The sequence below is a fragment of the Fusarium oxysporum genome, chromosome III, assembly GCF_013085055.1.
Source record: "Fusarium oxysporum Fo47 chromosome III, complete sequence".
NCBI lineage: Eukaryota > Fungi > Ascomycota > Sordariomycetes > Hypocreales > Nectriaceae > Fusarium > Fusarium oxysporum.
The window spans coordinates 1,094,207-1,117,373 of NC_072842.1; the positions used below are offsets into that span (position 1 = coordinate 1,094,207).

General features: G+C 49.0%; 3 protein-coding genes across 3 annotated transcripts; 2 read left to right on the plus strand and 1 right to left on the minus strand.

The window, feature by feature from the left end:
* Nucleotides 1–5,379: 5,379 nt before the first annotated feature.
* FOBCDRAFT_217009 (uncharacterized protein) lies at nucleotides 5,380–5,819 on the minus strand. The gene has a single exon (XM_059609472.1). It carries the CDS (start codon nucleotides 5,705–5,707, stop codon nucleotides 5,426–5,428), a length of 282 nt encoding a protein of 93 aa, XP_059466921.1. The 5' UTR covers nucleotides 5,708–5,819; the 3' UTR covers nucleotides 5,380–5,425.
* A 1,527-nt stretch (nucleotides 5,820–7,346) lies between these two features.
* FOBCDRAFT_289589 (uncharacterized protein) lies at nucleotides 7,347–9,158 on the plus strand. Its single transcript, XM_031175608.3, has one exon. The coding sequence runs from the start codon at nucleotides 7,368–7,370 to the stop codon at nucleotides 9,045–9,047; it is 1,680 nt and encodes a 559-aa protein (XP_031046741.2). The 5' UTR covers nucleotides 7,347–7,367; the 3' UTR covers nucleotides 9,048–9,158.
* A 3,391-nt stretch (nucleotides 9,159–12,549) lies between these two features.
* FOBCDRAFT_217013 (uncharacterized protein) lies at nucleotides 12,550–14,775 on the plus strand. Its single transcript, XM_059609473.1, has 2 exons — nucleotides 12,550–12,825; nucleotides 12,885–14,775. The coding sequence occupies exons 1-2, from the start codon at nucleotides 12,688–12,690 to the stop codon at nucleotides 14,532–14,534; spliced, it is 1,788 nt and encodes a 595-aa protein (XP_059464390.1). The 5' UTR covers nucleotides 12,550–12,687; the 3' UTR covers nucleotides 14,535–14,775.
* Nucleotides 14,776–23,167: the final 8,392 nt, after the last annotated feature.

The window sequence follows — 23,167 nt, forward strand, 5'->3', positions numbered from 1 at the left end:
ACGCTTCGATTATGGATAAATCCAATGAAAGGCCACTCATCCGGTTCGGCACGGACATGGTTGAGTGTGCTCCGAAGCCAACTCCGGGCCCGCCGGGCCTCAGATCCGGTCTTTATTTCCTTCAAATTGCCATATTCAGGCGGCCTACATCGATTGCGTTTAGCAAAGTATGGATCTTGGTTCTGACTGCAGTGGAATTCCACTTTTCAGTCTCTGGCAGGGCCGTAGTGCATCTGGGTGTCACTGAGATGGGCAATATGGAAGCCCCCCAGGTCGAATATGGACTCGGCCACTCAGGTGGTCCGACCAAATGTTGGCTTGTTGTGGCGTTGTCTGACCAACACGCTGTAACAGTCGATCTTGCTTGGTGAAAGCCGCGACCCAGACTGTCGGGACGTATGGTGTCGCGCAAGAGACGTAATTGGGCAGCAGAACTCGATTCAATTGTGCACAATCGCGGTACGCGCTTGCGGCTGTGCGTGTCGGGTCTCAAAGACGGCCGCAGAATGCATAGGTAGTTGACATGTGTTGGTATTAGACGCGGATTCTCGAGGGCGGCAGCTTGTTCAAATTGCCGCGCTCATCGCTGGACAGAAGAACGATAACTACTCAGTACGATGGTGAAACCAACCATCGCATCGACTGTTTACTTTTTCAAGACTCAAGCCTTCGTTCTTCAAGTCTCATTTTACTGCGGGCTTTGAATCTCGGGTGTTGTTCGTCTTCGAGTTGTTGCACGTGGGGCAGGATCAAGATCGTTATGGCCAACCCCCACGCTCTTCAATACCGCAACACAGTCATACTCGAACCTTTCCCAGGACGAATACCGAAACTCATCTGCATTCTAATCCGATGGATGACTTCTCTCATCAGAATAGGTAGCTTGGTAGGAATAGTGAGCGAGCATGACCAATGGAAGCCTTCTACTCCAGGTGAAAACTTCGTCGCATCCTCACATATGCACGCCAACAACGTACTGACGTGGTCAACGATCAATTCACCCAATTCGAACAGAAAATAGACATTCGCGAAGCATCGTGAGTTAAAACCCAAGAACGCTTTCAAGGGCTCGTCAGATCTTCCCTCCGGCCGCGGAACCATCAGGTCGTCATCGGGCAGCAACACCACCCTCATGGCGAGCAACTGGAACGTCAAAGGACAACGCATCAAGTACAGCTCAACCTGCAGTTCTCACGCATCTGTCGGCCGGTCCAATGTATGCAAGCGAGACACACACTCACACCGCCCTGCTTTGAAGTAGCAAAGATGCTGCAGCAGTAAAAAGGAGTGAAGCGGACGCGGCACCGTTGGCTGACAGATGCCTACCAACATCGTTACCCGCATTCACTAGCTATGCAGTGTGTGCAGTCGTTGGTCAGTGGTGCATCGATGCTGTGCTGCTGCATGTCGTAGATGCAAGAGTGGGCTTCTGCATGAACCAGGCCCAAGCTATACAGCTTCCTGTGAACTATTTGGCCTCGGTTATATGACACCTCGACCTGCTTGGTCTTCAGTTGTTAGGGTCGTGTGGGTAAACTCCAAGAAATACCACGCTGCCAGCGCATCCTGGGCCGTGACAAGACGCAACGCACGACAGGGCAGGGCAAATTAGCTGCAGATGCAATGCATGCCATAGCTACAGATGTTCGTTGATTAGCTAGAAACGTTTTGCGTGGCTCTTTGACCCCTGGCTGCTTTCCCTGACCGCTCGTGGTCACGGGAGGCGTCGTGGGCCCACGATCGCCGCTGCTAGGCCGGGGATAGTTGTCGAGGCTGAAGGGCCAGAACATTGATCTCCTCTGCACCCTCCGCCCTCCTCAGCACAGGCACGAAGCGGTATAGAGTTTCGGGGAATAAGGCCACGTCTGCAGCGTCTCAGCATGGGTTATGATGTCGTTGGACTTTAGCGAGGTGATAGCTTGAGAGGACAAAAAACGTTGGCCATCGCTCCAAGGCAGGGGTGAGGAGGGCAACGTAAATGGCGGCAACTTCATGAAATAAACCTGGGATACCATCATTAGCTTTTGGAGATGGGCGGAGGCCATATCATACGCGCAGAGGACCGAACCAAAGACAACTAAAGTAATTACTAGGGACGGGCCGGTGTAAGAATGGGGAGGGCATTAACATGGGATGTCTGACATAGCAATTGACAAACATGCGTTTCGGGACTGATTGTAGAAGCCCATGAGCATCAAGGGAAGGGGGCTGATCCTGATCCTGGCGACACACTTGACTTGTTTCATGCTTTCTCCTCAGCCTCGCAGCTTCAGTCGTCCTTGTGCGCTCTGCTGGCCAAGTAGCCAAGGCACTGCTTGGGTGAGTCCTGCAGGTTGAGGGCGACAGCCACGCAGATGTCTGTAATCTGAATGTCGAACTTCATCTGTATCTGTGTATCATTACACAATGATCGGAGGAGGTGATGGGATTTCACCAATAATCCTACCCCCACACTGATGAGACCGCCACCTCATAAACCTTTTAATTATTGCGTCTTGTTAATATTCAAGGCTTTCGGCTATCCTTTCAACGATATCCCACCCCCACCATTATCGACACCATAATCAAATTTGAAGTTGTTATAGTGTCGCGACGTCGTGTGGTGCGTAGCTATGGCCATGAAAATGAAGGAAAACAGGAACCATGACAGAATAATTAGTATAAGCACTTTTCAATAGCTAGGCTGAAGGATCAAGCTGATGTAGCAAGACTTGAACCAGAGACTTCGGCTTTGATCAGGGCGCCTTGGCCCGGCGGCATTCACACGATGCCAAACACTAAACACGCCCCGTCCCGTGCCTCTCAACGCCGCAACGTGCCGCTGAATAGAACTTGTTACTTGATGTGACAGCGTTTCAAGTCAACCTTCGTCCAACAGTATTGACGTTGAGTCCACCTCATTTCGCTTTTGCGGCGGAGTCATTTCCTGGGGAGTCTGAAATAAATCACCATGGGCACAATCACAGCGACGTCACACCACCCCTGGGCCGCGCGCATCTGTGCGAGGTATGCCAATCTAAGATCAGCTAGGTACATAAAGCCATATCAATATCTCTGATTGTTTGTTTTTTGTCCATTTTCATGACTAGTCAATGGAGTGGTGCACGCTAGTGCTTCATTTGGTGGTCTTGTACTTGTAGGCGAGGGGATAACTAGGCATTCTTAATTGTGCCGCGGCAGCGCTGAAAGAGTCTGGCTTAAGCCCGTGGATGACTGGTAGTGATAACCTAGCATTCGTTACTGCGGCACGATCTAATCCACGCGTCCTGCGCGTGACATTATCGATAGGTACGTAATGCCGCGCCTGATCGTGAAAGCTTGCTAGACTCCAACCATTGCCCCGGTACGCGCGCCTGTGCCAGTAAGAGCTCCGACATCCACTCAATGCAGATTGGTCCTTTCCATTAGAGACAACTGTCATGGATGGTTGCATCTGCACGCCGGCGGGCCTTGCAGCCTTGGACCAGGACCCCTTCCCCGGTAGAGCCCCCTGGCTATGCAATTCACCGTGACCCGTTAAGAATGCTGTCGTCGTGCGCATTGCCAGTGCGTCGAGGGCCCCTCGTTGCACCCACACCCACCCCTCGGCCAATGTACCGTATATCAACGCTCCAGGGGTTTCTGGGGAAGAATATCGTGAGAACGGAACGATCAACAAACATCAAGAACTTCGCATGGCCTCTGCCATGATGAGGGTGGAAGTGAAAGCACTCATGGCATTATGAGCGCAGTCTTCGAGGCATCCTATAAATGAAGTCCCGGAGAGGAAAAGGACCGTAGACTCTCTGTCAAGACGTGAAATGCGTATTGGGATCAGTCTTGGCGATGCCAACAACACCGTGTCGGAGTGTTCATCATAGAAGTGGGCAGTCACAATAGTTCAGGGGCTTTCCGCCTTTCCGCGCAAGAATTTGTGCGACATGGCATGTCGTGGCGTGAGATGTGTGCAAGTTTGAGTTAGAAGAGTTGAAGTTGGAGTCGACGTTGGCTGGGGATAATGATTGAGATGCTCGGAAAGGGTTTTCCATGATTGAGTGCATGGAGTATGTAGATAGATATTGATGTGGGTGATGTTGAGGGGAATTGCTAATTACGGCACGAACGTGCCTGCTCTTCTCATTTCATTGATGCCTGCACTACCTAAGGTAACGACAGCTCTTGCGTGACTGCCAATTTAGTAGACAGCGGCTATAGACGAGCTGCCTACCGTAACGGGTTCCTTCCTTCCCTTGACCAAGCTCAAGTGATTGACCATTTGCTCTTCCTGCCAATGGAATCTCACATCAGTTGTCGTTGATTGATTCTTCGGTAGATGAGTACCTATTTTCGCTTTTGATACCATCGTCATTATCAACATGGAACGGCAAATTATCCAACTGAGTTGACTTCTCTTCTTTCACCTCAGAGGGTGTCTTTAAGAATACGTACGGCCTTGCCTCCATCTGCAGCCCTGCCCTACCTCTCTTTTATGTCTCAGTCACACATCTCAGGGCAAGACAAGGCAAGTGACTGCTGTCTTGTGCGGATTCATGGCTCTCTATTATTCCGGTTTGGGTTTTGGTGGGCGACCCTATATGCAATGCCATGTCATCATGAACGACAATGATCTACTGTGTATGCGAGCTTGCAACATCCGCATCCCATTCGAGGCCTGCGAAGCTTGCCCACATCAGTTCGAACTCCGTGGATAATCTACAGTTTGCATTTTTGGGCACTCTGGCTTTGGGACATGAGAAAGAAAAAAAGAAAAAAAAAAAAGGAAAACATATCAACTAATGTAACACCAGTTAATTAGAACGCAATCAACCGCTGAAGGAACCAAGACCTTGCAACGACTAGCCAGGGTCAGTTAGACTAAGGTCCGCACCACCCAAAACCACGGACACGGGCGCAACGACGATCTTTTGTTTCTTTGTCCCATCTGATTCTCAGCTCTCCCATGTAGACCTATTCCCGTACTGTACTGCAAGTATGTACTGTATCTTGGCTAGCATAGCGGTATCTGGACAAGTGGGCTCGTCCTTGTCGTCTCTTTTCTCTTCTGCTTTGCAACCTCATGCCCAGTGTTGCTTTTTGGATTTACACAAGACGCGTTACTGCTACCGCGTCTACGTACTGCGACTTTATCTTGGCCAAGAATCTCTTCTTCAGACTGACTTATAGCAGGTCCATGGTCCACTTCGTACATTGGCTAGTCGCCCACGAGGACTGACAATGAGACCTTGCCCTTCTGTCATTCACTTGATGTTCGCTGTGTCTCTTGGCCTGTATATATATACATATATATGTCTTTATCGGAAACTGAGGAAGCAAGATACGTATAGAATGTGCTGATGGCGCTTGGGTATAGACGGGCCGCAGTTGATCTTGCACGGATCGATGCAGTGCTCTGATCGGAACATCACAACCACAACCGTGCCCACGGCTACCGCACATACTGCGGATACGTACACATGGCATTCCCGTTGACCGCTCTAGCTTCCCTTGGTCTCCGGATGCTTGGGTTGCTAGCCCGCCAGCCAGTTTCTGAGCTAACTATCCGTAGACTGATGGCGGTGTCCAGCGAGTTCAGTTTAGCTGCCTTTGCCTTAGGATGATGCGAAGCATCCAGAATTTTTCGACTGAGGCCTGCCTGTTTTCCCAGCTGTGGTGGCCTCGTATGCTTCGGTTCTGTGACCATTGAGTCCTGCAGTAGCGATATCAACATCTATTGGCACATCTATACCCTTCCATATATCGCCAGTCGCAAATATTAAGGTCCGAGAAAGCTTGTATTGAGCTCAATTCGCTTGTAGACCACACCGACTACTCTGACAGAGAGAACGAAGGATTGGATAAAAAAAAATGACATGACGGCAAAGCTACCGGCAGCTCCCCGTCTTTAGGCCCCCCCAGTCTTCTAAGCCTTGCTGAGGACCTGATGTCGCTGAGTCTTGGTACGTACACACTACTCTTAGTCTTCATGACCCCCCTGGTCAAAACGCTCCCCGGCATTAGCACCATTTCATCTCATGAGAGCTTGGCTAGCTTGGTCACTGTTGGGCCCTAACTTTGAACCCCAGCTTAGTCTCAGAAGCTAAGCACGGCTTCTTTCGCTAATGTGTTGACCGTGGCCATTGCGGGACTTCTACTTTGGATGCCCGGGCCAGTTCTGGTGCTTGATAAGGGCTTGTCGCCGTACCAGGACCAGCTCAAGGCTTACATGGTTCGTACCAGAGCAAATAAAGAATACCACACAGTGTGGCCCTGTATTACAATAGCCCCATCCTAGGACAGACTCGCTTCTCGTACCTAGATGTTTTCTCTTGCTGGTGCCGAACAGACATCTTACATCACTAGAGCTTCCCTGTGCCTGACACAGCTCTGTTCTTCCTTCATCTTCGTTACTCTTTTCTCTTTTTTATTCTCACAGCCTTACGATACCTGGCTATACAGCTCGCCAACAGTCTTCCCATCCACCGGCAAGGCTTGTTCTTCGTTGTTTAAGCCACGAAACTACCGTCTGCATCTGTTCAAGTTCTTCGCATTTCATCTCAAGCGGCTGTAAGATCCTCTCCAGAAGAGGTGACGTGGGCGACCAAGTACAGTACAGCAGAGCCAATAATTGGAATTGCAAGGCGAGAGGATTGCTTGAGACCTTGGCTCCATCCATAGCCACACAGCATCGGCCATTCAGAACGGGAAGTTGTCTTTGAGGTGTATGATTTGCTGGCAGGCCTGTACATTGAGAGATATCCCTGCCCCCAGTACTGGCTTTCGGCAACCACACTTGCGTGGTTCATCTTCACCTGCAATCTATTTGCGAGTGAGCTAAGTTGCCTTCCCTTGAATCAAGCCAAAGTTCCGACATCGCGTTGTGCGGTTCATGGTCAGGACTTGTTGCTGATTAGAACCCGGGTGACGTATTGGTTTTCTATTCCTCAGTACCAATTCCCCTGTTTTAACTCGGCTTGCGCAAGAGTGTTGGTTATAAGAGGATCCGTAGAACTCTTATAGCATTACGACTCACTTGCTTCCCCTTTGAAGCTCTGAAGAGTCTGTCTTAGTATTGCTTCAAGAGAGGACTGTTTGGGTTATCTTCCCATCCCGTCCGCAACAACAAATCATCCAATCTGGCGATTCAATCGACAAGCCTGTGGTCGCAGGCACAACCATCTCAGAGCAGACCCGGATCTGCCGCAACAGATTCGACCGGCGCATCGCCTAACTCTCCACGGACACCATCGACACCAACCTGGCCTTCTAGAGACTTTACTCTATCGAAACCGGCTGCCAGCCAGGACAATAAACTACCTTCTTTAGGCAGGCTCGGGGAGGGTCAATGTGCCGGCCCTCGTGGCCAGGTGTGCACAGGCGGTCTAGTCTCAATGTCGCATACTGGGCCAGCATCTCAACATGCGTCACGTCGTTCTTCGAGGTCCCCCTTAGGAGATGACCAAGTCTCGCCTTCCTCATTTCGACACAGACAGCTCGGTGACCGCGATCTGCGCCAAGATGTGAGCAACGTTCCCTATACAAATGGCGAGGAAAGATTACAGCAGGTCCCCCAAAAGACCCTTGGTGTCCATAACATACTCAACCCTATGGAGCCACGACTACTGGCTTCAGGGGGTAATGGTCATCTTCCTCCAGCAGCTCGTCCATCTGAATCCGCGACACCAGGCCAGACAGTTGGCTCAATCTCTGGATCTTTTGCTGGCGCACGAGCTTTCCCACCAGCCCAACCTGCGTCAATTTCTCTTCCAGGTACGCCATTGGGGCCGATGACACCTATCGGAGGGCCTTCATCAGGACGCAATTCCCCGACGGCTTTCCCATTTCCTACCGTAAATAGTGCAAGACCAAAAGCCAGCCCGACACAACATCCCCGAGCCATAAGTGTTAGTCATGTTCCATCTCGTGAATCTGATGGACGACAGTCTTTACATGGCTTTTCATCTACTAAGCGACCGTTCGAGGACATAACGCCGGAAGACACCAGAACTCAATATCCCCATCTACATCCTTTAACTGGAGCACCCACTGGTCCTCCCTCAGCGATGTCGGATCATGGTAGGTTGCATTCACAGCCGCCGATTGCTTCTCCTGGAACACAAGCTCCTCTCTCCACTTTCCCCCCTAGCCATGCGCCGGGCCGCACGCAACCGCCTCTGGTACACTCTCAGACTTCATATTCTCCTAACATGCAGGCTGGCCGGCCGTTCCCGAGTCCAGGACCCCCAAGCGAGTCCGCCTCGCCGTGGTCAGAAACACTGCGAAGACATGGGATGGGGGGGTCTCTTTTTGGCGTTGAGGGACAGCAAGCGTTATTGGCACTTCCGGGAAGCGAGGCACCTATCCCTGTTCATATGGACTTTTCGCAGGCGTCTAAGAAAGCAGACGAGAAGAGACAGCGAAATGCAGTGGCTTCAACAAGGCATAGGAGGAAGAAGAAGATCATGCAGGAGGAGAATTCAAAACAACTACAAGAGCTCCGGGATGAAAGGCGCCTCATGGAAATAAGGATTGAGGAGTTGATTCAACAACGGGACTTCTACCGTGAAGACCGTAACCGTTTACGAGACATTGTCGCACAAACGCCATCAATAAGTGGCCTTGCTGCCGGACCTCCTAGTCCTACTATTTCGACAAGCAATTCTTATGCAGAGACCGGGTCGTTAGCATCAGGGCCCTCTGGGTCCATGAGTTATGGAGATGTACTAGCGAACGAAAGACCAGCCCAACGCCGTCGAACCGATGACCACCCTGAATATTCGCTACCACCATACGGATCCCCTGCGAGCGGCCACCCGAGTGCATCTCCCAGTGGGCTACCTCCGATGCCCATGTCAGGTTATGGAGGGCCATCACGGCCATCATCTGCGGCATCCTCAGCTAGCGGTGAGAGGCTGCCGCCGCTGAGAGTAATGGAAGGTCGACCTCCTACTGGCCCACCCCCCGGGCCAGGTGTTCAAGAGCAGGATCCGCGAACTGGTCAGTGGGTTCCCGTTCAGCCTCGAGTTCCTGAGACTGGGTGGGCAACAAGGGACACTCACCGCAGGGCTTAATGCGATAGGATTTGAGATTTGCAAGCGTTTGGTTACGCATTACAGTTATGGAGACCCATTGTTCTCATCTATTATATAATATCGGAGTGGTTCAGGTTTTTGGCATGGTTTTGGTGACTCGCGGGTGGGACTTTTGGAAGACGCATCTGTTGGGCAACCGACGAATTTATCGCAACTTGTAATGTTGTCTTGTGTTATCTTGTTTCCTTGTTCTCCGTTCTGATTACGTGTTTTCTGTTGTCCGAGTTGAGCATTGTTTGCATACACGGAGTGCTCATGACGGTTGTGTTTGTGTAAGCATGTATCTTTGTACCATGGACATGTTTTCACCTTTGTCATTCCGTGCTTCTTCTTGGGACATGGGACGGACTGGATTGGACTATTGAGGTATCTATCCAGGCCGAGGGTTTCTGTCTTTTTTTACTCCTTTCTACTTGCTTCAGACTCCAATCGTCTTGAGCTGGGTGATGAGGCTGGGCTCTTCTGAGACCGGATACCCCTGGGGCCTTTGCTCCTCAAACAGTACATCGTCTCGAAGGCGATGGTATACTCGATCAACAAGTACAGGCAGCTGCGCTTTACAAAAGCGCGCGGCAGAGGGATACCTTGAATTACAGTTATTTGGGACTTGCAGCTCAAACCAATGTCTTCAGTAATGGCATAGGTGCGAGTATCGACCAAGACCCATTGTCATTTTGTTCTTTCCTTTGTGTTTTATGAATGGTTAGCTATTGTTTTGGTTGTTTTGTTGTTAGCAAGTCATTTGATACCAGATTGGAATTGTGAATTTAGCTTTGTATCCAATATTTATATAGCGGGAAGTTGTTTGGGATTAAGCAGGAGTTCTCTCGGCTCTTTGGCTTTCCTTTGTTGTGGGAGAGTGCTTTAGTGAGTGTTACCTGATACCCCGGATCTTTCTATGGATCGAAAAGCTCTTGAGTTACATAGTATAGTACAGGATAGAGTGAGAAACACTAGAAATAAGCGTTTGTGCAGGAAGTATTTCTTGCACTTAATTACAACTTGGTATCTGGTGTCTGTGAGAATGACTTTACTACCAGTCGAGATGCTACGGTTGTTACAAGTAGGTTGCAGCCAGGTATGGAGATGGAGAACAGAGAGAGACAACAACATATGTGAGTGAGAATGACCGTGATATTGTCATACGGATACTACATAAGAAATTTCTTCTGCTGGGATACACAAGTGACGTGTCCGAAACATTGATGGTCTCTTTTGTTGTCTCCCTCCCCCCTCTCTGAGTCGCCTTACCTTGGGCAGTGGACAACGGCCAAAGCCACCTCATGCAAACGTATGGCGTTGGTGCTGTCTGTGACGGTTGTTGCATGCTCCGAAGTTAGCGGCAGTTAAACCAACGGGAATGTTCCCAGGGGCAGGGGTGTTGCAGTACATAGGTACAGAATATGCAGCTACACTACGTGCATATACATGCGGTACAGCATGCGTGTGCTTACACCCATATTAGCTTTAGTAGATGCATGTGCTTGGTTTTTCTTGCCTCTGGCCGTGTTACAGTGTGTGTGGTCTGCTGTCGTCACATCCTCCAATCTCGGCTCTTGTCCAGGGGTGCAACGAGTAAAAAAGGTTTTGACTTTTTTGGCATTGGGCGGCTAGCGGCTAAGGCACATTAGTTTCCTATTCTGTCATATTATGTGCATGGAGATGGGTGGTGATTCACATTAGATCACACTTCTTCAGGCAGGGGTTGTTATTAGTCGCACTTTTACAAGATTGTCGTAGTGAGATGAGAGAGAGTGAGGTACGTATACAATTGGGCACCTACAGTACTTATTTGGATTAGGTATCACTCAGTGCCCGATACATACCCAAGGTAGGATCCTACTGCAATCTCGGTTCCGTGTCTGATACTCGATAATCTGTGATAGAGTTGATCTTCATCAACATACTTTTAGGTACGTAATCCCGTGGTATTATCACCTTTGTCATACCCGGCCCCCACACTGTGATCGCGCTATCCCGCGTTATCGGATCATGTCATCTGCTTTAGCTGAACGAGAATCTGATTTCCTGCCTGTATTCCCAGCATCATCCTGGCAGTCATTAACACCAACACCATCTCGGCCCGCACTGTACGCTATAGTCCAGGTACCCCTTAGTCCACTGGCCATACAGGATTCTGGTTGCCCGATGACACCAATACTTCATCACTTAATCATAAAGGGAGGCCTCGTATGCAAAGATTGCTTACATATGTATTCATTATTCCTTTTTCTTTTCCATCCTTGTCTTCCTTCTTTCTTCTTCTCCGCCTCACAATCTACGGTCCGTCGCTGACTTGTCACTTACATGCACAACGCAAGGAAGGCTTGCAGCTAGCCGCAGTCAACTGACACTGAAGCTGTGGCTGCGAGAACAACGCTAATGAAGCAGCCAAATCAGAGAATATGCGGAGATTCCTTTCTAAGAGTAACCTGCTTGTTCCTCATCTGGTCTGGCACAAGGGGTAAAGCGAAATGGGATGGTTGTTTACTTGACGCCGCATGCTGAATGTTCCGAGTCATTGTGATCAGCCAATCGAGGGACTGCCCTGGATTTATGCCTCGTCGTGATGCTTATTCCCATTGACCGTGTCTGAAAACGGGAACTCAAACTGAATCACCTTCTATAATGAGGACCTTGGCATCCGGCTTTCTCGCCACTGGATAGGGAACGGTATCATTCTCGTAAAATCAAATTGTACTCATTGCCACTGTGACATGCATGATCTGCGGACATGAACTTCAAGGTTCCCATGCCATGTCTTGCTGATTGCTGTGCCATGGTTCTTTTGGTTTCTAGATGTACGCCTTGGAGTTGTTCATCTTATTTTCACAGATCCCCGGCTTACAGTATGTCAATAGCGCTGTATCTTCTCGCGCAATTCATCTTTGCAACAACCGTACCTTCCAAATTGTTATATTGCGTCCAATCAATATTATACCCTACGATGAGGTTGAGTAGTGAAAGGCTGAAGCCACATAACAAAGTTTCAATAGTATTTCGATCCATACGAAATAACCCGATATAGCTTTGACAAGATGTTAAACGATTAGCCAAAATGCACATTTCAAAGTCATTGGAGTATAACACAACTAAATCATGAGCTAGCTACTCAAATCATATCACAGCCACTATCAATCTCTCGGAGGACATCATGACTGAGTCGTGCTCACTTTATGCTCAGTGAATATCAAACCTCGCCTACGTAGGCATGTTTATCAGTATTAGACGCCGTCAAGAGCTAACAGGGATCAGCCACTTCCTTATACTTATACAGATACCCGATCAAGACGTTAATGCCGTCCCTTTAGCTTTAATTTATAGTTATATCAATTAAAACCCCCGGTTAATTCAAATTCTTTGATCTGAAAATGAGCCCCAAGGTTGTATAAGTCAAGCCACACCATGTGGCCGCCACGTGTGGCTGGGACCTGTCCTGGCCAACCAGGAAGCTCCAAGCTCGACATCTGGCCTCGAGCGTCACCTCAACACTAAACACCCCGCGATCAACATCACGTCAATCTCTGTCAGGCGCATTGCGAATTTGGCTCCATTGAAGACAATTTCTCTCTCCGCAAATCCCTAGATATCATAAGAGAGGCATTGCCTCATCGCCACCATGGCCCCACCATTCCCTCGCTCGAGTATTGAGCTCGATTACCCTCTCTACGCCGTCGACTTTGACCCTGAGGACTCAACCCGAGTAGTCGTAGGTGGTGGAGGTGGTGCTGGTCGCTCTGGTGTTGGGAACAAAATTGCAAGTCGAGGTCTACAGGTAATGACTGGCACATAGTAACTGGCTAACGAGATGCGCAGACTGTCCTCGAAAGTGTTTCTCAAACAGAGCTCCGAACCGCTGGAGAGATCAACCTTTCACGCGATGAAGATAGCGTCATGTCCCTGGCAGTCGGTCCTCACAAGGGAAAGACCACATATCTCTACGCCGGCGTCAACTCCAGCCCAGATAGCATCGCAAAGGGCAAGAATGAACACCTCCGAATCCTGAGCGTCGACCCTTCGAAGCTGCGCACTGCCGTTGGGGCTAAGACACCCGATGCCAACATCTCAGAGGTCGCGCGTACCTCTCTCTTCGAAAATCCCGACCTTGATACATATCAGCGACTATTGCGCATTGCGGGAACGACTGGTGCTGCAGCTACAGCGATGGGCAAGGAGCCCCAACTGGCTATCTTCGACGCCGCGGGTGCTACAGCCAAACTACGAAGTGTTCTGAAACTAGACAAGGAGGCCGAGGATTTGGATATTGTGCAAGTAGCAGAGAATGAGTTTCAGGTTGCATACTGCTACAAGTACGAACTATATCTTGTCAAGGTCAGCGCCAAGGAAACCAGCGAACCACAGCGGGTATACGTTATGCCAGACGACCATGGCGAACGACCTGCCTTCCGAGCAATCCGTTATCTAAGCCCTCACTTCCTCGTCGCTGCGTCCAATTTACCCAAGCGAAGCGGAGTTGTGATACAGGCGTTGAGATTACCCAAGGAAGGCCAACCAGACGCACGCCTTTCTATCAATACTAGGATACCAAGGAAGATTTCTGCAACCGCTCTTGCTATTGCGAACCTATCACCTCCAGCATCTCCTCTGAACTCCCTCGGCAATACACAGTTCATCATTGCCGTTGCAGGCCATGATTCATCCGTTTCGCTCTATACACTAGAACACACAACAGGCGGCACTGTTGAGTTGCTTGCTAAATTGTGGCACCTACACACTCTCAAGGAAGTCCATGGAACAGACAATATTACTGGAGTGGCATTCTCTCACTTTCAGACACCCAAGAACAACCTTCGCCAACAGTACATCAAACTCGCCAGCACATCTCTCCAGAAGACGGTCGCTGTCCACAGCATTCCCCTTGCGAAGCACGTCGATAAGTCTCCCCGCAATCCGAAGGGACCTCCTCGTCCTGTTCGCTACGTCACAGCTATGAAGTCCCGCGGTGTTTCCTCTCGTGGTCTTGGCATCACAATGGCCATCTTCGCGCTTATCATGGCCCTCGTTGCGCAGACTGTTCTCGAGCTCTATGGCGGATCTCGCCCAGTTCTTGGTGTGCAGAAGATATTTCCATCATGGCATGGCAGTCTGCGCAGCCCCGACCACCCACCCGCCGCCTTCTTAGCCGACGAATTTCTTGCCAAACTTGCAGGTCGCGATTTCGCCAAGACTGCCACTGGTGAAACTCTGGTTGTTTATGAGGGTGATGTGCCTCCTGCAACTGCCGGTGAAGACGGCCAGGCCCCAGAGCTTAAGCTTGATGTCCACGAGCCATCCGTCCATGGCCCGGGCAAGACTTGGGAGGAGCTGGGTGAGGAGCAGAAGGAGGCCTGGAAGGCTCGTCTCAAGGAGGCTGGCGCCTGGACTCAGACCATGGGCGAGAACGTGTTCAAAGGCATTCTGTTCGGCGAGATTGCTGGTGCTGTCGGCCGAGCTGTTGCCGGTTGATATAGCATCACTAGCGGTTCTTGAAAGAGACGATTCTGAAATCTTGTATTGTATCATAAGTTTGTGCTTTACTTACATGTTCTATATGATGGCGAGGGAGTATTTCTGGGATCTGGTTTGCCGTTTTAAGCTCATCATGAAAGGGGCGGTAGCGCATACTGAAAGCCTGTTACGTATTTAGGAAGATAATGTACATGTATAGTTATGGTTATTGTTATTAGTAATGTATTCTCTGCATATATGTTCTTAGCGTGGTGTAGCGTGTGACTGGTCGGTCATGACTTTCCATCCATATCGCTAGGCGTGAGTGATGGTCACGGGGTAACAGATATCAAGAGATCAAGAGAGTGCGTTTCGGTAGATCTGATTTATACTTGATTAACCACCTCGGCGTGTAAGACTGATGTTGGCGATGTTCACTTGCTCAATGCTTTTGAGATAATGCTCCTTTATAGGTAGATTCTGGGTTGAACTGGGAGCACTAGAACCTCATCCTCAAGTCAGCATTTGACGGTATCCAAACTACTGCTTGTAGAGATAAAGGGGCCCGTGAAATGCCGGCTGTCATATTCCTTATCATTAACATATGCATTGGCCTCTCCTACTTGTTCTTGTATATCTGGAGGTATTCTTTTCTAGACTCGTATTTTGCCAGCGTCAACGAATATGCTTTGAACTCAACAGGCAGAGTATGGCCTTGCAACGCATACCTAAGAGCTTCGCTGAAGCGCATGTCAAACCTCTTTTTGCATCATGCGGCATAGGGAATATGAGATTAATTCAAGCATCCTGGCTCTCCTCTCATGGATATACTCATGGCCTTCATGTCGGTTTTATATAGATAGATCCTATGTTAATCGAACCCAGTAGCTCGGTGGTTGTATCTTCGATGAACAACATCACTAGCAACTCTATAACAGTGCAATGTAGGTTATACAATTTTGGCATATTCAAGCGGCCATCAATAATCTCACATACACGGCCAATTTGTGTGTGTGCATATACATGAGTTGAGCATCTTTGAGGAGTATTGCTTCACGGGAGTATTTGCTCTCATCATCGGCCGGCTTTGGCAATACTGGGATAAGTGCTGTTCCAGCTCAGCATCAGGTTCGGTATGCTTGCCTTGTTCCATAAGAAAACAGGCCAAGCATTTCGATATCAGGCCATGTTACCCGCTTGTTGCCTGGTGGCAATCGAAGCTGGTTATCCTTGTGAAGTCCTCGATCTTTCAATGGGGAGCCCTAATAGTCCCCCTTTTACAACACGATACCATCTATCACATGTTTATGGACGCCTACTGCTGTGAGAAGATAAGTTTCTTGCGTACCTCTACGCAAATTTACCTAGTTTACCTCATGTCCATCAAGGGTATCTCAATGCTCAATGGCTGTAAAAGGTACTGTCGTCCCAAGCAACAACCTGTGTAGTCAACGGAACTTTGGTCCCACAAACGTGCCAGTTTGACAAGTCTAATAAAACGTTTCGGAATGTTCCACAATTCTTAGAGAAGTTAGGCGATCATGGTATCAGGAACGAGCGACGCTATCGGGCTCCCGCATTCCAGTCGAGACGATCATTTCGATAATGTCTCTAGAGGCCATCACAAGTCAAAGGATATGCGGGCGTTGGGAGGACCACCTAACTTGATGTACAAAAAGACTGTATGGGTCCCATAACTACCAGCCCATGCAACTTGAGAAAAGCATCGTGGTCTCGCGTTCTCCTACATCAGTTGGTAGTCTGCTGTTGCACCAGGCATCATCATCGACACCCTGTATGCACGGCATGTACTGTCGTACAAACACCTGGGCCTCGTAAGTTTAGGCCGTAGCCAGGTCTAGCTCAGGAACTGAATTGCTTCACGCCGTTCAGAACGGCCCAGCCGATGAAGGCCCTCACAGAACCATTCAGGTACTCGAGCCCTTCAACGTCTGTCTACAAATTTTTCGGTAAAGGGCTTGACAGACGAGAACCAACGGTGCTCATGATTGGTACAACATCAATGATGGCTTCGCCATGATCAGTTCAAGGTTTGGTCCAATACCTGTGGCGCTCCCGGATTCGGACGAATCTTGAAAGTTTGCTGGTTTAGTGATGTCAGGTTCTCGTCCTTTGCAAGTCGAATCTGTATGATGAACTGATGCTGATGTAGATTGTGATACTGAACCTTGGCTCGGCCTTGATGTTACAGACAAAGACACTGCAAGATCACGATTGAGGCTTGACAGATGACGCTGCTTCAATGTCAACTCGTATGCATTACAAGCTCAAAGCGTTGTCTATTGCACGATGAGTTGTGCTTTTGCAAAGTTTGCTGCAGACATGAAACAAGGCATTTCCTCTTAGACAGTACTACCATGGTCAAAACGTGGCAGACAGAAGAGATTGACAGACATGGAAATAACAGGAGAATGGACAGGCCAGGCAAACAAACCAGCCTCTGAAACGAGCAGCGCTGAAATCTGTGGCGATTGCAGTTATTGAGCCCTCCGCCTCCGTATGTTTTCTGCTGCTGCTGCTGCTGCTGCTGCTGCTGTGCCCCCTTTTGAAATGAAATGTTGTCTGTGGCTCAATTTGATTGAAGATGGATCCCTCATTCATTGATTGACAGGTGCTCACGGCGTCGGCGTTGGCGTTTACAGGGCCATTCCCTGTCACGGAACCCTGATTTTCGCTTCTTGGCGACACATCCAGCTACAGCGATAGCTCTCAACACGTGTGAGAGGCTCGTTCGTTGTCTCTAAAACATTCTCTGTGCCGTTTGTCAAACTGTCTTTTGTGGGCGAGTCTTTTCCTTTTATCAATCTACAGCACAGCCCAGCACAGCACCGTAACCGTTTGAAACAAGAGCCCAACTCTGCTTGAATCATGTGAATGCGTCTCGATGGAACTTGTTAAGATGCAGCATGACAAAAGAGGAAAAGCAAACAGCTAAATCGGCATGGGTGGATGGATTGGCCTGCCCCTGTCTGTGGCGATATTTTGGAATTCCATCCACATTCCACAGGCTCCCGGCTAGCTGGGTCGATCGTTGAATGCAATTAGACTCTTATTATATTGAACGTTAACTATAGCATCCCATTTGCAAAGCACAATACAATGTCTTGAAATGAATGCTCTTGAAGTTCATTTTAAGTCTGAGGGCCTCCCGAGTGAACAATAACCCCCTGATTCAAAATATCAGCCTGAAGCCGGGAGAACATGTCAGGGGCATCAGCCACGTTGGTGTCCCGAACATACGTAGTTGGCTGACGTGATCGATTCGGCAATTCATGGTTCTATCGTGACTCGACCACAACAATAAGTGAGATACGATGTTTGCTGGCTGAAAGTCCAATATACATTACGAGTTTTGTTGTTGGTCCTCGTCCTCTTCAGGCAGGTCTACCAAAAAGGGCGAGGAAAATATTTGGAGACAATAGCCCCAGAAGCCTCCCGGCGCCAAACGGCATCGTCTCTGTCTAGGATAAGACCATCACGAACTAGGCCATGAACTATTCCTTCCGTGGGCGTCGTCAACTAGTTCGGGACGTAATTACAAACGAGTCAAGCTGTTTACGCATACGCAGATCAACAATAACAAGTAGATCTCGTCGATCTGGAGAGACATCTTGAAAGAGAAAAAAAAGATACGTCCAGCTGAAGAAACACGAACGAACGGATTTGTCCGGGCATGGGCCAATGTCAAAGCGCACGGCACAGGCTGATTCTTGAACAGCTGCAGGGGCATGGCATGGCATGGCATAACATGGCTGAGCGGACAAAGGAGGGCAGGACAAGGCGAATAATGGGAAGAGGAGAGGATTCTTTGAGCAGAGAGGAGCTGCAGTGAGACATTCTCCATACTTTTGGGGCATACACGCAATTCAGGCAGCGGCTTGAACTGAGGTAGCACGAATGTTATTCTTAGTGATAAGGCAACCATAGACTGAGATGGTGAGATTATCAGATACACACAACATATGCCATTGAGCTACCAAAGTTCAATAACAGACCTCAGCTAAGAGTAACGTTTCGTCCTGAGAAACAAAAATCATCCGAATCTCTTCAATAGAGTTTCTAAAGGCGAAAAGCCTCCATTTGGGGAAAATGGTGGGGTTGGTTGTCAGATCTCACCAGCCACATGTTGATGCGGGAGCTAAAGCGGATCGTCGCTGGGCAGAAAGAGACAAGGAGAAGAAGAAGACAGCAATAAATACAGCCTGACTTTGAGGCTTGTGTTACTGCAATCACATACGAGATATGGCAATCATACCGACATGAAGAAATACAATGCCTCTTCTTCTCATGATGGCGATCAGTAAAGTCTGAGGCTGTAAAGCTATCGAGGCGGTGATGGTTGATCGACGGCACTTGTCAGGACATGCGAGTCGCGTGAAAAGGACATATCGCTCTGTGAATTCCGACTGGATATTCGAGATATTTGCCCCTGCCCGTACCAAGAGCCTGGGTTAACGCAAGGAGCATCTGTACATCATGTACACAATAATCGTATTACGAGTCAAGACGAACGCCTAAAGTCCAGCTCTCTTCATACGAGCCAAGATCTCTTTCAAATTGTCCATCCGTCTTGGCAGCGTCAATCGAAAAGATGTCTGATGCAGGGTAGATGTCCCATCCACTGGCTTCAGTGTCGGTACCTTGCAGCATATTCTGTGCCCCTTTCAAAAAAAAAAAACACCGCGAGAACATAACTTCCTATTGGATGAGTCACGATCAAAAGACACAGTCTGATTTTGTATAGAGACAGAACCGCTGATAGGATTCCCGGGCAATGTGTGTCTCGGGAGATACATCTGGATCATGTGTTTGGACTGGTTTGAACTTTTACGGGGTGGATGGGATGGTTCATCAGCTGGGCGCTAAAAAGGTTGCAGTGGGCAATCACTTGCGAGGAAAAAGAAACAAGAGGAGAAAATTGAAGGTGAACCAAGACTTGCATATACATATGAATATCAGCTAATTCGACTTCAGTTGTATGCGTATGTTAACCATTCACCACTGTAACAAACGTAGTATCAAGTGAGGAGGATGAGATGACAGAGAGAAAGAGATACGCCACCAACGGTTGGATCGTAAGCGGGACGATCGAGAATCCCAATTTGAGTCCCGTTGGTCTGGATCTTGGAGGGCCAGCCCCCAGTTCATCAAAGTCAGGCCAGGCCAGACCAGATCAAAAATGCCAGGGTCCGGGCGATTTTAGAATTCGACGCTACCAGAGTTATTCCCTTTGATGGTCAGCAAGGGGAGCAATACACCATGCAAAGTTTGACATTCTTGGACCGAGGCTGAAAACAGACATCAACGCAATTCAGGTGTAAAGCTGACAGAGGAGAAGAGAAAGAGGCTTGTGAGTGAGGATGAGATGAGATCAGAGATCCACATCCAGTGGTGCTCCAGCGGTTGGAACTTGAGTTGGAGGTACAGTGAGGACCTCTCCGCCTCGAGTGAGTGGATGGACTGGACGGACTGGACTTCCTCACCTCATGAGGGGAGGGAGTTGGGCAGGGCTGAGATGCCCAACTTGATCTGACAGCCATTGACATCCATATCTACACATATGTCAAGACATTCATGATAAGGGTGAGACAAAAATATGGTGGTATTGCTGATACCATATCACATTATCACTGTAAAACATCACAGATCAAGCACAACAATCAGTCAGAACTGACTGAAGATTCATGAGGACCCCTCAACTGCCCTGCTTTTTCTTCATCTGGCCAATTGACCTGGAGCTAAAGCGGTGGCACTAAGCCCAGCCAAGCTAGGAGCCAGGAGCCACCATTTACCACCAAAAGGTGAATGAATGAATTGGTGGTGGTGACGGCATTAAGCCAGCCTGACCAGGGACCCTCCACCTTTTTGATCCTCCTCAATGTCAAGTTTTCCTGATCTCAAAGGGCCAAATACACATAATATCTCCAATTTTGAAAGTGGGAGCAGCATAGATCGTCGATTTTCTTCAAAATCATCTAGCAAATCACGCGCCGACAGTTCACACTATCACATCGATGGAGAGCAACTGAGCGCGCCTCCAAAAAAGGTGTGAGCGGACGGGGGTCTTCCCAGATGCACATGGGGGGCATGCGCAGGGGTTTTAGGACCACGCTCCCTGGTGAGGCGACCAAGGGCGGGAAGAGAAGGGAAGCTCAAGAGACTCAAAAGACTAAAAGACTTGAAAGATAGATGAATGGATTGACTTTGCATGGTCTGGGATAGATATTCATATTGATTGTGTTGTCGGCATAAACTTTTTACAAGTGATCGAGAGAAGAGTCTTTCATGCCCCTTTATTGATGAAATGAAATGAAAGGAAATGAAAGAAATGACTTGCTGATGCTCAGTCAATCCGTCTGTCAGTGCCTGGTGTGCGTGAGTGTGTGCGACGATGACATCCCGGGCCTCGTGGCATCTCCGCATCCAACTCTTTTTTCCAAGGAACCGTAGCCTTAGCAGATACTCATAGATTCATCTTGAAGAATTCAGGGAACTTCAATGATCATGAGATATCTGACTGAGAATATACTCACAAGCCATAGTCTGCTCCAAGTTTTTTCTTTGAAAACTGTTTCGGGTTGGAACTACTTGTCTTTTGGCTTGACGGACGGTGTGCCGTCGAGGTCGTTGATGAGGTGGAGTTTGGACTATGAGATCCCTTCACAAGAATGGGTCCCCTTATTGTCTACCCCCGTCAATCTCTCTCCATTCACAAGCACCACCGTAAAGAAGATGCTGAATATCTCATTCAATTGTTCTCTGAGCACCAGGAACTCTCCTATCTTTCAACCCAGATTTACTGGCGATTCATTACCTGGTCAGAAGTCGCACCATGTCCTGCTGAGGTGACGGATGATCCACGAGCCAAGGCCAGTGACTGACAGCCCACCACCACCACCACCACCACCATCACTAACTACCAATCCCACCACCTTCAAACGCTTCCCTCCTGCAAGGCAAAGTATGTGGAAGTGAAAGTGGAAGTGGAAGTCTTCATACATTGGACCCAGGTGGGCCGCCTTTTTTTTTTTGTACCATGCCTTGCATTTCAGACATGCCGCTGCAGCCTGTTGAAAGTGCATCTTGATTGATCATGCTCAGATTGTCCTTGGAAGCCATTTGAAATGAGATCCTATAATAGAACTGTGTGTGTATGTGCATGCAAGAAACACAATGCAATGTGCTCAAGGACTGGCTTCAAACAAGACAAGAACAAATAGAGATCCTCTGTCAATGCTGGCGCCCATCAAAGTACCTGGTACCGTACCTGGGTGCCCTCACAATTCCCCAACCAGACTAGGGAAACAAGGATGTCTGCCCTTTTCAAACAACCAGGACTTCTCCAGTCCCAGTCCCAGGCCCGGGGGTGCAATGAGACTCGAGCTCGACCTTTGATATGAGAAGGGGAACAAAAAAATTCAGTCAAAGCGCTTGCTTTGTCGAGACTAAATTTGTCGAGATATTTCTTTCAACCTCGATTAGGTCTTCTTTCATTCTTCCTCTCCCCGACTCGACGGGGGGACTCGGCCAATGACAGGGTCGTCGAAATGTGAATGTGCCTCTTATTCTTGTCCCGTCGTGCAAGCGTGTCACCTTTGTCTCCAATGCTTTGTCGCAGGTTCTCCCTCCTCTTCACTTCCGTTTGAGGTTCGACGTCTTGTCTACCCCACTGATGTGCGGTACATCCTTGAACAGCACCTTGTTTGGCGATATAAGGTTGATCAACGTTGAGAGGGAGAGAGAGAGAGTTTATGAATTGAAATTGAGCAATGCCATTTTTTTTTAATTTTTTTTTTAACATCGTTGCAAAACGTTTTGCTAGACCGTGCACCGTTGAGATCAAGGGTCGTTACTCTGATGCTCGGTGCCATTTGTTTCAACTGTCGCCAATCCCAGACACCACAGGTATCCGTGGTTAGGAGAGACAACACAACACAGCACAGCAGAGACTTTCATCGTACTCTGCTGTACCTTTCCGTCCATTGATTTGGAGAAATGATTCTAGCGGCCGTCCAACGACGGATAGACGCCGCCCATTAGCTCATGCGACCGACGCCTCAACTTTTGGTGGATATGGATACTTAAAGGAAATAGGTAGAGGAGGATGAGTTGGAGGGGTCGCCCACAAAAAAACCTACATGCCACACTGGGCTGAACATCTGTGAAACAGACAGCAGACGTTGAAGAGAAACAGGTTGTAAGCTGAGAATGCCGCATACACCTGAAGAAGCGGCAGCAGGCAGTCGACATGCATGGTTCAGATGGCGGTATGGTTACGTACCTGAACGAGGCCATCTCCAAGGCTGTGCAGTGTGAGATTTCCTCCAAAGCCTCAGGGTTCTCTTCGTTCTGTCCTCGGGAGAGACAGAGACAAGAGACAGACGGTCAGGTACTGGTACCGCACACCAACGGAACCAGTCCAACTCAGGGATAGCCTCCCTCTAGGCTCAGGCCCAGGCGCCCTGCCGACGCTTGTCCATGCCCCCCCGTCGTCTCTTCTTGGCTCTAGTGCGACTCTGCTTTATCCACCATGACCTTGGAATTTCCATCGACCTCTTTTCTGTCTACGTGGTTGATGAGCTGCTCCTCTCGATTTGCACGTGTGAGTGAGAAGGAGATGGGACAAGAGA